This window comes from Strongylocentrotus purpuratus, unplaced genomic scaffold, assembly GCF_000002235.5.
Source record: "Strongylocentrotus purpuratus isolate Spur 01 unplaced genomic scaffold, Spur_5.0 spur5_scaffold_5, whole genome shotgun sequence".
Lineage (NCBI taxonomy): Eukaryota > Metazoa > Echinodermata > Echinoidea > Camarodonta > Strongylocentrotidae > Strongylocentrotus > Strongylocentrotus purpuratus.
Window position 1 is genome coordinate 38,952,112 of NW_022145611.1, and position 15,808 is coordinate 38,967,919.

The 15,808-nt window shown below is 35.5% G+C and overlaps 1 protein-coding gene across 1 annotated transcript in view; it reads left to right on the top strand.

Annotated features, from left to right (window-relative positions):
- The first annotated feature begins 653 nt into the window (after positions 1–653).
- The window catches only part of LOC575762 (delta and Notch-like epidermal growth factor-related receptor), a 45,638-nt gene continuing 30,483 nt past the window's right edge, over positions 654–15,808 (top strand). Inside the window, exon 1 of the mRNA XM_030998917.1 lies at positions 654–844. Coding sequence (XP_030854777.1) covers positions 754–844 — 91 coding nt within the window. The 5' untranslated portion in view covers positions 654–753. The remainder of the gene's footprint in view (positions 845–15,808) is intronic.

A 15,808-nucleotide genomic window follows, 5' to 3' on the forward strand; every position in this document is an offset into this window, starting at 1 on the left:
GTCTGTTCCTGGATTATCTGTTTTGTGTTCACAATCCCTATCATTATGGATAAACTGAACATTCATTGATGTTAATGAGAGATTTACCAACTTTTTATAGTGGTAAGGGTGTGTTCACATCTTTATTAGATAAGCATTCTTGGATAGAGTGCTCTAGCTTTAAGAACACTTCCTCTTTCCTCTCCTGTTCATTGCATCTGCAGCCTTGAACACTTTGAGCTATTTGTCCTCTATACATGTCCCTCTCTGAGCCTTATTCCATCTATTTAGAAGTAGAAAGGACTTCAGCTCAGTGGTAAAGAAATAACACCTTTCTAATACTCTGGAGTCAGGAACCAATATCATGTAGAAATAATTATGTGATAATATCACTTAGTCATCCCAATGAATAAGACATGAACACTTATTGTATTAATATATATATATGAATCATAGATGGCACTAGAATAAGTCATGAATATAGAAGTATACCATAGTATGCTATATTATCTGTTTGGAGCCAGAAGGATGTTACCTCATATGATTTACAAAAATGTACTGCTCATCTGGCTCCAATGGTGGCACAACATTTGTAACTCAACCAAAATCAGAATTGTATGTGTTATAAAATCTTTTCTTGCATATTCATTCATGTCTCTTTTTTCTCCTTTTTATTCTCTCTTTTCCTTATCCAGATTCCTGTCCGGGCATCCAGGGAAGCTTCACATACAACCCTACCTCGTCTCACAGGTAGACTTTGACTCCTGCTACACAATGGGAGGCCGTGCTGTGATTGAACAACCCACTGATCAGCCATTCCTCGTACCCGATAGCTTCCTTAGACCAGGGTCTAATTTCTTCATCGGTAAGACACTCAGTACAAGATGCCCTCCCTCAGGGGGTTATTCACCCATTTGTTCTCCCTTCTCTTGTCTTGTCTGTCCTGTAATGGAGATGATTTTCTTGTTCCGCTGCTCATCGTCATCAGTGTGCACTACCAATTTGTTCTCTGGTATATTGTTTGACTAAGAGGTTGCTAAAACACATGGGAGGTGTTCACACTTTGAATGTAAAAAGTTCTTTCTACATTTGTTCTATAGATTCTTAATTGGATAATTGGATTCTAAAACACCTGGGAGGTGTTCACATTGAGCATGTTGAAATGTTTCTGTCTATATTTAGATCAGGGTTTTTACTGAATGCACATTATCTGTTAAGAACCAGAAAGGTGTTAAGTGGTATCATTTAACACAGAGGCGAGAGATAATTCCATTTTGGCTCTCAACAGATAGCAAAGATGCTCCTTATCCATCTTATATGCTGCTATTAAATATTTAGTAGAAGACTGGTTAATAGGATATCCAGTTTCCATCGATGTCTGAGATAATTTCAGTCTATATAAGGAAACAGGTGTAATGATAAAGAATCTTGATTGCATTTGATTGATTATAGTATTTCTCTTTTCTCCTTACCAAAACAAAATTAATCTCACGTAAATATCTGCAAAAACACTGTGAAATATAGGGTAGTTTTACAGCGCAGCTGCAAGGGATTCAACATGAATGTGGCTTGTCACCAAATCTGATATGAGTTATCGTCACCTGGGATGTATAAAGAAGCGGAATATAATATGAGAATCTCTCCACATAGTATCAAGGAATCACTGACCACATATCTCTCCAGTCATCGACCACATATCTATGCCGTCGTGTCCTCGTTTGAAATCATTGAGTCCCCTTCGATGATGGATATATAACATACTTCACCATCCTTATAGTCAAGTCAAGTTGAAAACCACTGATCGAATTTCACCTCAAAGAGCAATGGGGGGGGGGGATGGAGGGGATGGAGGGAGGCTGCAGTTTGTGTTTGGCATAGCACAGAACATTTCTTCTTTATGCTCTAGATATAATGACTGGTTTGGAGGGCTTCTAGTGTTACAGAAGAATGGGGCTGGAATCGCGGGGTAGGACTCAATGATCTGTGACATGTGGCCGCTGTGATGTTTGTCATTGAATAGTGAATTGTTTGAAATTTTTCAAGGAGCCGACTTGAAAATTAGATATGGATTCTGATTTATGCAGTTGGCTGGGCAATGTCTGATATACTGTATCATGGTTTTTTTCTTCTTCTAGATGTTGAGTTTGAAAGAGAATTGATTTGGACTCATCAGAGATATCATGATTCTTATATAATCTCAGTGAGCATTTTTTTAAATAATTTTATAAAGTCATGATTTTCACATATTTGCAAATATTGCTCTTCAAACACTTTAGTCCAAGCCACTTAGTTATTTATTTATGAAGGCTTAAATCATTAGAAGGAAAGTTGTTTTTTGTTTTGATCCATTCGATTTGAATTTGAACAGAGGAAAAGTTATTACTTTCAATCCTTGACATATTATAAACATTTTCACCATTTGACTAGATTGCATCATAAATTTTGATGTGACATTTCAACAATCAAGTGGCAAACTCGCTAGGTCATAATTTTGAAGTCACACATTTTTTAATCAGAAGAGCAGTCTTCATATTAGGCTGTAAAACACGTACTGCAACGTTGCAAATCAGACCTGGTACTTGACAAGAGGGCTTCTCCTCGTTCCTCAGGATGTTTTATGGTCACTCATTCAAGCGCCATGTACCCCTCGTATTTCCATCCGATTTAATGAGTTTTCTCTCTTGGAATTAGCTTGATAATGGTTTATTTCAGTATCAACTCTAAGGTTTATCATCAAAGTAGCAATGTTTATACTTTCCTCTTATCAAAAGCACTTCATTCCTTATTTGCCATTGCACCTACTTCACATTTACTAATGAATGTTGTGGTGCTTTTATATCTTCTACCCATAACTATTTAGCTATTATTATGATGATCCATTATTTTTATGTCTTTTCACACTAAAATAAATCTTTTTTTGTTTAATTTGTACTACTGTGGCCATAATAAAAGTGTTTGTTTTTGCTTAACTGCACATTTTTTAGGACACGTATGAAATATTTCAAATATTTTTTGTTATTTTACCCAATAATGTACATGTATATGAAAACGCTGAGCACATGTATTAGTCAAGTAAAGGCAACATTTTTTGAGGCCGTTTTCATTTAAAAATGATTCTGTTTTCTAGAAATCGAATCTCAACTGAAGTTATACTGTAATTGGTCTCTGATTGATAGCCTGAGGGCACTGCAACTGAAATATTTTTTTGAATAGGAAAGTTAAATAGAACAAATATGTGCTTTAAATCCTTATGCCTGTAGCTGTCTTAGCTACAATAAAATTGTGGAAGGAGAATAGCATCTCTCTTCAGAAATTAATATTTAAGAGGTTTATTCATTAGGAATGATCTATCCATTAGGGAAATTATTTTGTTTTTCTGATCCAAGAAATCAAATTTGATTGCACTGGTTTATATCCAGAGCTACCTGTAGGAGTATTTGTAATTGCAATTCTGCAAGGTCTACAATACTTCTTTAAAAACATGTGTTATGTGAACACACCAAAGCTATGGTTAGATTTAAATTATATACATCAAGAAATTGTGTTTTCGGAATTGCAGAAATTGTGTATATGAAATAGAATGGAATGAGAGCATGTTTACCTACATGTAAAATCCAGAACTTAAAAGTGGAGAAGAGAGAAGACAAAAAGATTTCAATTGGAAGATTAATCTACTGACATCAAATAATGAATTCTTAATCTTTCACTTTTGTTCATTTGTATCTTTACTATGAACCAGGTGCTTTCAGTCAAAAGTGACATATTTCCATAAAAGTTCATAATGCTTGCTATTGCATGTACCATTTGAAGACTGATTCAAATTGTCCACCGAATGCAGCTCAATATACTTTATCTTCATATTCTAGTCTTTTGTTTGTGATTGATGGAGTCACTTGAAATTGATTAAAAGAGAAGCATTTGATCTGAAGATTGAGACGGAGTAACATTTGAGGGAAGATGGAGAAACAAATTGAAGATGCTCTCACAATAAATTGGATGAAATTGGGAGGTTGAACATGCTTCTATTCGTCTTACCGCTTTAGCTGAATTGAATGGATATTAGTTACTTTCCCCCAATAAAATATTTATATGGGAAAAGGAGCTAGAAACCGAATTGGGATTCCTCTTGATTAGGAGCCTGTCGCTGTCGAATCACTGCTTGAAGGATCTACTGGCTTTCATGCAAGGCAAGATACTGAGACATTGTTTTTCCTTTTGTTTCAGACAGACAGAATCAAGGACAGGGTTTTAGCAGATTTATTACCACTTAAGAAAATTAAGGGTTGAATAACTGAATAGAAATGGGGACTTAGGTTTCCAATCTTTGTTATGAGAGTACTGGATATTGGAGGGGATAATGTCAAAATCTACACAAAAAGCTCATTGTGGTTCTGCTGCCGCTGTAAGAATAACAATAAAGAATAGTAGACATTAAGCAACAAGATGTAAACAAAACTGATAAAATAAATATAGAGAGTGAAGGAGAGAGAGAGAGAGAGAGAGGGAGGGAGGTGGATAGGTGGAGTAACTTTGAATAATAGTTGGAGAAAGGGTATATGAAAATCAATAATTAGAACACAGTAATTGAATATTTAGTGAAATTATTTTGAGCTTAATATAGAGGAATGAAATTCAGTCATAGACGTAATTGTATACTTTCAAAATGAAATGAAATTTTGAAGAGTTAGGTGAACTTTTTAAGCACTGAACCCAATAATCACCTTTTTCATCTTCATACTGTCCCATACGTTGGTATATCCCTGTCCCTCGTTTGTCCAGGCCAAGATGAATTATTGATCCAGTAATCAAGGGACTATTTTTAATCCTCCAATCCAAGTAAATCCACCATCACTAATTGAGTTTAACCCTGGATATGAACTTTCATTGCCGATCGATAATACACGAGGGCAAATGAAGACTTGAAAATCAGGCATACGTTTGTATGCAAGCATATGAAAGTTTTATGTTTTAGGGTACCCAGATAAGCGTTTCTCTGATCTTACAGTGATGGGAGTGGTGTGTAGGAAAAACAAATATGCTATCGAAAAAGATTAATTTTCAAACTACAGTACCTGTAGTCATGGTTTTATGACAATCACACTCTATGGAATTGATCACAATGCAGTAATTATGAATAGTTTAAATGCTATCGACTAGTTTTTACGTCAAAGCAAACTTTGTTATGTATACTTTTATGTAGGAGAAGAAAATCTGGAAGAAGAAAACAAATTATAACTTATTCCCTTGCCATTAGTTAAACAAATTAAAAAAGATATATCACCCTTTCATACTTCACACTAACTTCATGAATTTTTATTAATTCATGGTCAAGCATGCTTGATCTATTTCAGCGAATATTTCATATTTCACCTTCGGATCAAGTATCTCCGTTTGGATCACACAGGACCACTTTCATGCGCTCCCTTCTCAAGCTGCAATTGCCACAGATGAGGGGGAAATCAGAGAGTGTAAGGTCAATACACAAACACTAAAGCTTGGGGTCACATATGGACCAAAGACGAGTAGAGTCAATATTTCGATAGTGCGCAAGTGTTTACCTCTGTTCCGCATGTCCAATAATAAATGGTCTATGTTAATTTGAGGACATGGCTTCTCGCTAGATTTGATGGTGCTGACTTAAGCCGGCCGAAGGGAGTGCTGCTGAAGTTGCTACCAGTCATATTCGTTCAGTGGTTATCTTTGACCGTTTTGTTGGTCAACTTTGTTTGGATAAAGGAAAGGATTCCTTTTCTGGTATCCTAAAAAGAAAAATCTGTAGCTAGTGTATCTTCTTACATAGCCTCAAGCACAGACAACCCTAGACTTTGATATCAGATTTCAATATTGATTTGGAATGCATGGAACCGTCTCTTCTAATTACATTTCCTTTTCCCATGCCTTAAAATATCTTCACAAAGTGGCTTCAATTGGTATGCACCTAGCCCCTCAAAAGAGATAAACTTTTAAACATGAAATTTGACAATATGAATTCGAAACTGTAGTAATCTTAAATGGATATACTGTAACTGTCAAACCTAGGTCATTTACTTTGAAGCACTTAATCCTTAATACAATAAATAACAAAGGGTCTATATTGCTACGGTCTTACCAAGCTACTTTAACAATTTACACTTATTAATTTGATATATACATCAAGATACCTTAATTAAAGTGTTCAAACAAATTAATTCTCAATATTAAGAGTTGTTTCATATCTAATGTTGATAGCAAAGGAAACAATATATCGTCTGTTTGGAGCCAGAAAGGTACTGTTAAATTTGATGAGTTAATAATGCCCTTCTGGCTCCAGACAGATGATCCATCACAGTTATTGTTTTATGATTAAACGTATCTATATGTAAAACTAAAGAGTTGATTGTTTGTTTGTTGTTTGATAAATCAAAGCTCAATCGAGCACTGACCTTTATTGTATAATCAATAAGTTTCTATGTGATAGTTATCTTTAGTGGATATTGATTATTTTCTGGAGGAAGAAAAAAGTAGCTTGCTGGAGGCAGATATACCTAGAAACTTGACAGCCTGTGTATCATTCATTATTGACATTGTTCTACATTGTTCTATCTTTGGAGTGAAAACATCAAGCATGGTTTAGGTGCATGGAGATGTATCGATTGTTCACTGAGTTGCACAGAAGCGCAAAGGGCATGGTGGAGCCTGCCATCCTAATTGAAATTAGCTCCGGAACAATCCCCAGTCCAGGACTCTTCAGTTTGTCCTCGGGTGGGCAAGGGCGCTATTGACCGTTATCGACTGTCTGCTTGACCAATGGTTAGTGGACAGGTCAATTGGAGCGAGATTAGTATTGATTACTTTGGTAATTCCTTCTAGACTGTAACATGTTTTATCGGTCTAAGATACGTTTCGCTGCGTTTAATTTCCTGTTGCCTCCAGCCGTAGGTTTGCATCATGAATGGGAAAGCTAGTAATACTAGAACTATAAACAGTAACATCAATAGAACTACATGTATTACAACATTCAACCAGATTATCATAAAAAAGATAATTTGTAATTGAATTGAAAATATTAGAGAGGTGGATGGAATTATTTTCCAAGATTACGGCTTCTTAGTAAGAATTCCTATTACAATTCACTGTGACTATAATTTCAACAATGTTCATGTACCTTATGTTTCGGAAATCAGACAAAAATTGATTTTCTATTCTCTGCGCTTGCTAAGAAATCAAATATAGAATATTTTGAACAATTAATTCAACAATTTTGGTGAGGGATTTTATAACATGAATCACATTTGTAAAATAATGTACCGGTACATATATAAATCCTTCACTTCTGCCTGAATTTTAAAAGCTCTTCATCTGTAATTTAATATATTATTGTGGCTCCCAAAGCTGAAATAGTTTTGTGGTAGAGAATTTATGCATTAGTGAGTCTGTGTCTGTTACAAACTTGATTATCGAGAAAAAATGCTTTAATTTGCATTAATCAGGCAAATGATAGGGGCTTCTACGTCAGTCCGTGATGTCAGTTGAATACCTTTCTCTCTCTGGATGATGATTAGCATCTGTTTTTCATAGATGCTGAATTAATTCCTCCCGATTAAGAATGTATTTGTGAATTCATTTCAGGATAAAGAAGACAATCTAAAATCACTTTCTAAATTCAAACCAAAATAACAAAAATGCGTAGTTACAAAATTATCAATACTGGTAAGGCTTTTGGAAGTTCTTTCATCTTATAATTACCTGAGTTAAAAACAGCACAAAAACATAAAGCTGATGAACCAAATAAAAATCAGGACTGAATTCTTCATTTTGATAAACAATGTTTTTTTTAGAGTTTGTAAAGCTTGAAAAACAGTCCATGAATAAAATAACAATCATATACTCTTTTACTTCTTCAATGTAGTAAACAAAGTTTTTTGTCTGTGTTTGAAAATCCCAAAGCATTGGCAATGAAACAAAGAGCTATCAAAGAGAAATATTAAAGTGAAATGATACTTTTAAAAGCTTAAATATTATTCAGAAATATGACTGCTGTTGGGTAATAACATTCCTACAGATATGGAAACTAAAGTGCAAGAGGAGATGGTGTGGGATTTAAGTATTCTCTTCAATCGTTAACCTTCTGTATTTTCGACCCATGTAAATCCCCCTCAGAGCGAGATCGTGCTAAGTGACTTAGTGTGGGGTTCGCTCGGGACAAGAATCTGCCACCATTCCCCATAGGCTTGTACAGCCTGAGTACAGCCTGAGAGAGACTGCTCTGCCCACAGCCATGATCCTTCTGAAATTCCATCCCATTCAAGGCTTCATTTTAATTGTTAATGTCGATGATCGCCGAATAATTGGTTTGAGAGTAGGCTTCGTCTCATGTTAGTGACACGGGGCATTTTGATAGAAAAAAAAGTGTGAGGATTACAGCCATGATAGGAAATGCAGAGTGTTTTTTTTTCCTCCATAGGTAGTAGTTAGCATTTTAGATTGTCTGCTACATAAGTAGCCCCCATTCTCTACAGGTACTGTCACATTACTGCAATCAAGTTTTTTCTTTTATTTCCATTTGCCATAGTAGTTCAGGTGTTTTACAGATTGTGAAAATGTGAAATTAACTTTAAGCCCTTCGTGTATATCTTTCACATCTTTGTAAATAAGCTACTGTATCTTTTTAAGGATAATACTTATTCAAAATAAACTGTGAAAAATGATGTCGGAGTAACGGCTTAAAGATGAAGTTGAGTTCTGGTCATGCGATTGCATTGTGAAAGAAACGGTGTGGAACCTACCTGAAAAGGTTGATCATCTAGCTTATAAGAATATGTGTGTATTGCAAGGTTCTGGAATCATCAAAATGATAAGAAATTTGGCCAAGTCTTGGTAAAGTTACAAACACTTGCACAGAAAGATGTATATGGGACTACACGAACATGTGGCGTAAAAAGCCGCCCCCCCCCCCCCCCCCGATTTTTATGATGTTACATGAATATTTAGAATATGAAGGCATTTGAAAAGCCATGCTTTTCAGGGAACATGTCTTAACTGATGTTCTTCCACACTTGCATAATAAGAATGAGTAATGCTCACAAATTATTTAATAGCCATATACCATTTTTATATTCAGAGAAATGAGCTTATTCTGTAAACTATATTTTGGTTCTGAATGATCCTGATTATTCAAGGGGTAGACTGGAACAAAGATTCCACCATGTTAACTTTATCAGTTACCAACAAAAGTGTACTTGATCAATTTATTTCTAACCCTCTTTGTTTATAGCCATATAACCAATCATGTTAATTGAGCAAATTGATATAGACATAAATAGGGTGGCCTCAAAATGAATGTAAAACTTATATTTGATATACCACACCTCATCCATTAGGGGGGGGGGGGGGTGGGGGGGGGGGGAGGTAACTTGTAAGTGCCAGTCATGCCCTTTTCTCATTTTCCATTAAAATTCTACTCATCATAAAAATGTGGAAGCAAAACATCCCTTTATATAAAGGTGGTGTAATATCATCCGCCCTGCTTGTTATTCTTGCTCTCCCCTCATCATTCTATGCTATGGTTTGCTATGGTTTGTTATCTTTATCAACATAAGACATGGTCCCTGCTTGCAACGGATCAACACTCTTGCTTTGGGCCCACAATACCTATCATGGTTTAGAGCACACTATACACTATAGATTATAGCTCTCATAATGTTTCATGGCTGATTGCAGAGATTCGCAACCAATATCTATATTTGAGGGGGATGTGTGTGTACCCTCATGAAGAATGGTTCCAACTTCTCTTTCAATTCCATTACTCTCAAAAATTGTGTGTTTTACATGGTTACAGCTTGTTATTCAAAATTATTCTGAAAACTGTTTTATAAGCAGGCTCATTATTTCAAAGGTTCAAAATGATTGATCTTTATCACTATTTCATAGTGTGAATGAAGAACTTGTGAAAGATCCATTAGATGTTGTGATTAACAAACTCTCCTTAACAGAAAAAATACATCTCAAGTATCAGAAATTTGTGTACTTTTGTCTTCCTGGTAACTTGGCAATGATTTAGAAAAGATAAGATTATACTATAGATCATGCCATCTTTATGAGATAAGTAAAGATGTGTTATGATCCATACTGGTCTTTCAATGGTGTAACCCAGGATGTTGGCATCCCAGAAGAGCAGAAGAACTTTTTACATTTTACATTTTCCCCATATTGCAAGAGTACACTGTATCTCTATCATTGATCTCTGGTTGTGATGCACTGTGAATGCTAACACATTTTTTTCTCTGTTCAGAAGAGCAAAGGATTTGTAATTTACAAGCTCCTTCTTCAAATTGAATTCTTAAAGAGCTCTAATGGCACAGTTTCTACTTTTATCACTAAACTTTACATGTTCGCATACTCCATCAAAATTATAAACATTATAAACATAGAGAATCTGAAACCATACAAACTCCTTTCTTCCACAAAATTGTCAAATGAAAAGACAAATGCTCATGATTCATTCCTTTAATTTGCATCACTTTGACTCCCTCGTATTCCTTCCGTCTCGTAATGAGCAGCACCTCAGAGTCATTATAACTAGGATTTTATATGGATTTAGGTGGATGAAAGATCTCAGGATATCGATGTCTGGTTGCTTGTTAGTAATAACACCTCTGCTGATTTATCACTATATCCAATTTGTCTGGTCTGTGAAGGTGTTAAATCTAACACTCAATGATGCAATGCATCTGAACAACCTGTATTTGTGAGAAAACTATTTTGAGAAAGAGGGAGGAAATAGAGAAGAGCAAGAAAAAGGATGCCAGATCATTTATTTTTACTGTAAAAATAGATCCAGAGAATTTTAATCACTTTGTATTGATGTCTCCTTTCAGAATTTGATGTAAAATATAAAATGATAGCAATTGCCTTTTAGATTTTGTAAAGCTTATTTGATGGCAAAACATATCCTTAAACGAAAGTTGAGTTCTGGGAAGAGGTGAAAAATAATTTGTGAGCGTTATCATTCTTATTATGCAAGTGTGGAAGAACATCAGATAAGACATGTTCCCTGAAAAGCATGGCTCTTTAAATGACTTCATATTCTAAATATGTCATGTAACATCGTAAAACTCGGGGGTAGGATTTTTACGCCACGTGTTCGGTGTACAGTGTTTGTAACTTTACCAAGACTTGGCCAAATTTTTTATCATTTTGGTGATTCCAGAACCTTGCAATACACACAAATTCTTATATGCTAGATGATCAACCTTTTCTGGTCGATTCCACACCGTTTCTTTCACAATGCAATCGTGTGACCAGAACTCAACTTCATCTTTAAACACAAAATGTTAATAACATTTTTAATGTCAAGTTGTCTGTATGGATCAAATTGTATGAGTTAATTCTCTTCTGGCTCCAAATAGACTAAGTATCCCTGTGAGAAGAAAAAAAATCCAGAAAGTGTTTCATTTCACATCACTAATTTGTAATTCTATTGCTACAAAGTCTTTCCTATTCAGGATCAGTACATGCAGGATGTTAAGTTCCCTTTAAGTAAGCTTCCATTTTATCTGAGAGGGGGAAACATGATAGTGACCTGGTAGCCCGCTGGTCTGATGATGAATGGAAGATGCAAAAACATGAATCAATTCAGGTCTGTCAAACAGTTCTGTCATGTATCGATCATGAGCAGCCCTAGATTAAAGGAAGGGTCATAGATAGTGGGGAGGGGGAGGCTGGAATGACAAATATAGGATTGGAATTGGTTGCGTATCATTGTTATCAATGGGAAAGTAGGGGAAAAAGCTTTTATTGCTGTGAGCACTTTGTAAGGAGCATGCAGAGGTATAAATGGGGTGGGGGAAAGGTTATTTTGGAATATGGCTGGCCAATCGATAAGTTATTCTTGAGGGCTGTTGAGCAGGGCGAGGAAAAGTGTGCATCTTGCACGTACTCTAGTCAGCGTGTGATGCAAGCTCATGTAGCCAAACACCAAAGGGTAAATCCCATGGGATTAATAGGACAGAGTTATCAGTATTCCTTCTATATCTGAGCACCTATTACAATGGTGAAGATGGTTCTGGCCACCTTCTAAATTCAACTAACCTCATAGAGAACATTTGAATTATGCAAACCTTATATGGATTTTTTTTGATGGAGGGATACTCTAGTTGTATCTAGGCACCTCTCCATTCTATATTTGATAAGACTCACCCTGGAGAGTCAATAGAGGTCTTGGAAAATAGAAAATTTTCTTTATACTTTTAAGGTGATCCACTTTTGGATGGGAAATGTCAGCACTTTGTGTGGGGACATCTGCATTGTGAAATTTGGTCTTCATACCTTCTCATAATATACAAATCTATGTTATATTCTCAGTCTTAATTGTTTCAAATTCATTTTACAGTTACATCATTCTGATGTCTGATTTGCATGTTAAATCCCGGTTCTGGTATGCAGTAGGTTCTATCGTAGATTCGTAACAAAACAGCATCTCCTTTTCTGAAGCAAAAACATCCACCTCTTTTTCACCTTCTTCCTCCTCCAGCTTTACTCAGTTTCTACTTTTTCTTGTTAACCCCGTTTATTGGCTGCCAGTGATGTAGATAGGTGTGCTGATGAGCAATACAGTCATCAACCCACAAGGGATTCACAGGAGAGCAAAAACACTTCATGAAGCGAAGATCGTAGATCGAGGAGGAGAGAAAAACGGGACCAAAGCCAATACATCTTCTCCTTCATTATCCCCCTGAGAATGTTTGTTCTTGTGCACAATGCAACAAGTAAGGTATCATCAAACAGGTCTCCTCCGGCTACGTATCCTTCTTTTTCCCATCCATCTCCACTTCTTTTCCTTTGGTTGTTTTGTTGCTCTCTGCTTGCCTTTCATTTTTAAGCATCCTAGCTACTGTAGAATCCCTGTACAGGTATGGTTACTGTGATGTGATCATTGGAAAGGAAGTTTGGGAATGGGACATCACAACAGATGTGTGAGTCTCTCTGCCACTGCGAAGATTACCTGAACCTTTCAAATATGGAATTTATCCTAACTATAATTTTCTCAAAAAATATCAATTCTCTAATTTAGAAATAGAGCTAGAATTTTTAATGAAGTATACCGGTAGTACATTGTACTTAGTGAGCAGTTTATGTTATTGCATTAGGTTTGATTGAGTTTACTATCCATATAAAAAACATACATACATATGAACATAAAAAATAATGATAATTAATTTAAAAGGAAAAAGGCTGGACTGCTCTGTTCAGAACCATTAATTTAATGGCTTTTTTCTCCTCCGAGCCTCATCTTTTGTGAATATAGTGATTATAATTAATGTGGCAAAGTTGCAAATGATGATACATTGAATGAAGATATCATGTGCTGAGACTGGAGAGCCAGAAAGATGGTAAACAGGTGCTATATGATACGAGTTAATGTCCTTTCTCTTTACAGTTGAATAATTTTTTATACATTAGTTAAAAAAATGGATAATACCTTCCCTCTGCTGCGACAAGTGCAATTTTAAAGGTGAAAGCAAGCTAAGCATTGGGTTTACACCAAGTCTTTACAGTAGTATCCATGGGTATGATGAGGATGAAGCATTTATCCATCTCTGGATAGGATGTTCAGCTGCCGGTAATAACTTCTTCCAATCCACCCTTCTCCTCTTTAAAACCATCCCAGGTCTTGGTAATTGGACTGGTTCTCACCCATCTGGTGTTACACCTCGGATCTCGGACCTAAAAAATGTATGAGGGGGGAACCGATTCACCAGTCTGTCATGGTAGAATGATGAATATCTTATGTCTTCCTGACCACCTATACCTTGAAGATGAGATCCTGTATCCCATCAAGCTTTCTTGGTCAGAGCAGAATTCTAATGAATAGTATAGTGGGAGGGAAACATGAGATAAGTCTCTCAAATCAAAAACAGTGTGGAAGAGAGATGTAATGAATTATTTTGAGAGAACGGACTAAAGAGGGAGTCAGTCAAGTGCAATTCTTGACCGAGATCTCCTGTCTCGCATGATCAATTTGAGGATTGAATTGGTAATGTACACAACTTGAATGCAAATGCACATCCCTGCCAATGATGTTACATGTGAAGTTTTGTTTAGTATTCTAAACTCAATGGACTAAAAAATTTATTCAATATTGCTCGCTCTGAATTAATGTCATTAGACAAGCCTCTTTTAGTTGTACTCCCTAGAGAGTTATATAAGAAATTTAAAATAAGTGGAAAAGAATGAGAAAGTTACAAAAATAATTTTAAAAAATGAAAGAGGGAAAAGAGGGGTAAATGAATGTTTGATTGGAGAGAGGTGTAGGGGGGAATGAGAAGGAAACGAGAGAATAACAGAGAATTCAAGCAAGAGAGGTGGGCTAGAGATATTCAGCGAAAGTAAAAAATGTGATAAAATGAAGAATTTTGGGGTAGACAGGTACCGGTATATATTATACAAGAAAATGATCTACAGATCGAGATCCAGAAATATATCAACTGTGTAGAAGAGAAAATAATAAACTTTGAGCATTTTGTATAAATCAAATCATGAGAATGATTGTAATTTTGTTTTACTCCAATTGGGAATTTACACAGGCCACTTGAGAGAAACTATTTTAGGATGATAGGTGACATGATACATGTCAACCCTTTAAAATTAATTCATTGTGAATTCTGTAGGAGCCATTTCCTCCAGATACTGAGACATTTGCTGTACAGTCGTATTTTATATACTAGAAGCACAGAAGCATTGTCATCAAGAGAATACTGGACCTTGTGTAGAAAGACTATCTACATGAAGGTCCTTCTGTGCTTTTTTGAACAGTCATTATACTCTGGTTCTATTTATATCTTTTAAAGTAATATACAAATTCAAATTAGAAATCACCATATCAAAAGAAATGTGAGTACCTTGGGATGTGATCTTTACAATCCTACAATCCCAATTCATTAAAAGTACATTTACCTAATGTGAAAGCTCAATCCCGAATTAATTTCTACCTCTCCAATCATTGTGATTTGAGAATCTATCTAGAGTAATGACATTTTCCAGATATTGATTAAATCCCTGGGAGTGGTAAGACACAGCATGTTATGAACAATAAGGTAGACAGTAGCGCATCCTGAGGGACTGCTTTCTGTGAATCCATTTACTAGATTAATGAGCCGCTTGATATCAGAGGAAATCTCTACCAATTAATTTTCGAGATGCTGAAATTCAATTGTTCTTTTACAAGCTGGTATGAAAACAGTTTTGAGTTTTGATTTTGAGTATAATTTTGTGGTGTGTATTTCATGATGTCATCAACTATCAATTCCAGCCAAATCAAATCTTGAAAGAAACTGAAATTAACATTTGAAATTCTTCTTGTCTTAATCCTTAAATATCTGTATCAGCTAAGATATGATAATGAAAAAAGTGGAATAATCTTGTTCTATCATATTTCATATCTTCTTCTTTCTGACAGTGCAGTACAATTTAACAAATATACATGCATATGAAAATCATCAAAATAATGGGAGAAAGAGAGGGAGAGAGAAATAAAAATTATTTTGGAATCAAGAGCAAAAGAGAGACATTGGTAATAGTTGTTGTCAATCAATCAGTTTCTTTTATGTGCTAAAATCTGTCTTCATGTTCTTGATTATTGAATGTATTCTTCAAGAAGGTTAAAGGGTAGTATAGGTGTAGTGAACTCTTTTCAAGTGATAAGAGAGAACAATTTCTTTCCAGAAACCATGTCTGCCTGAAGGTATTGTCTTCCCCCAGATTCAATAACATGGCTTGTTTGGTAGCAGGAATCATTTAGGATGTATTGCACCTCAGTAACAAGAGCTTACTGGCATTCCACACATCTCCT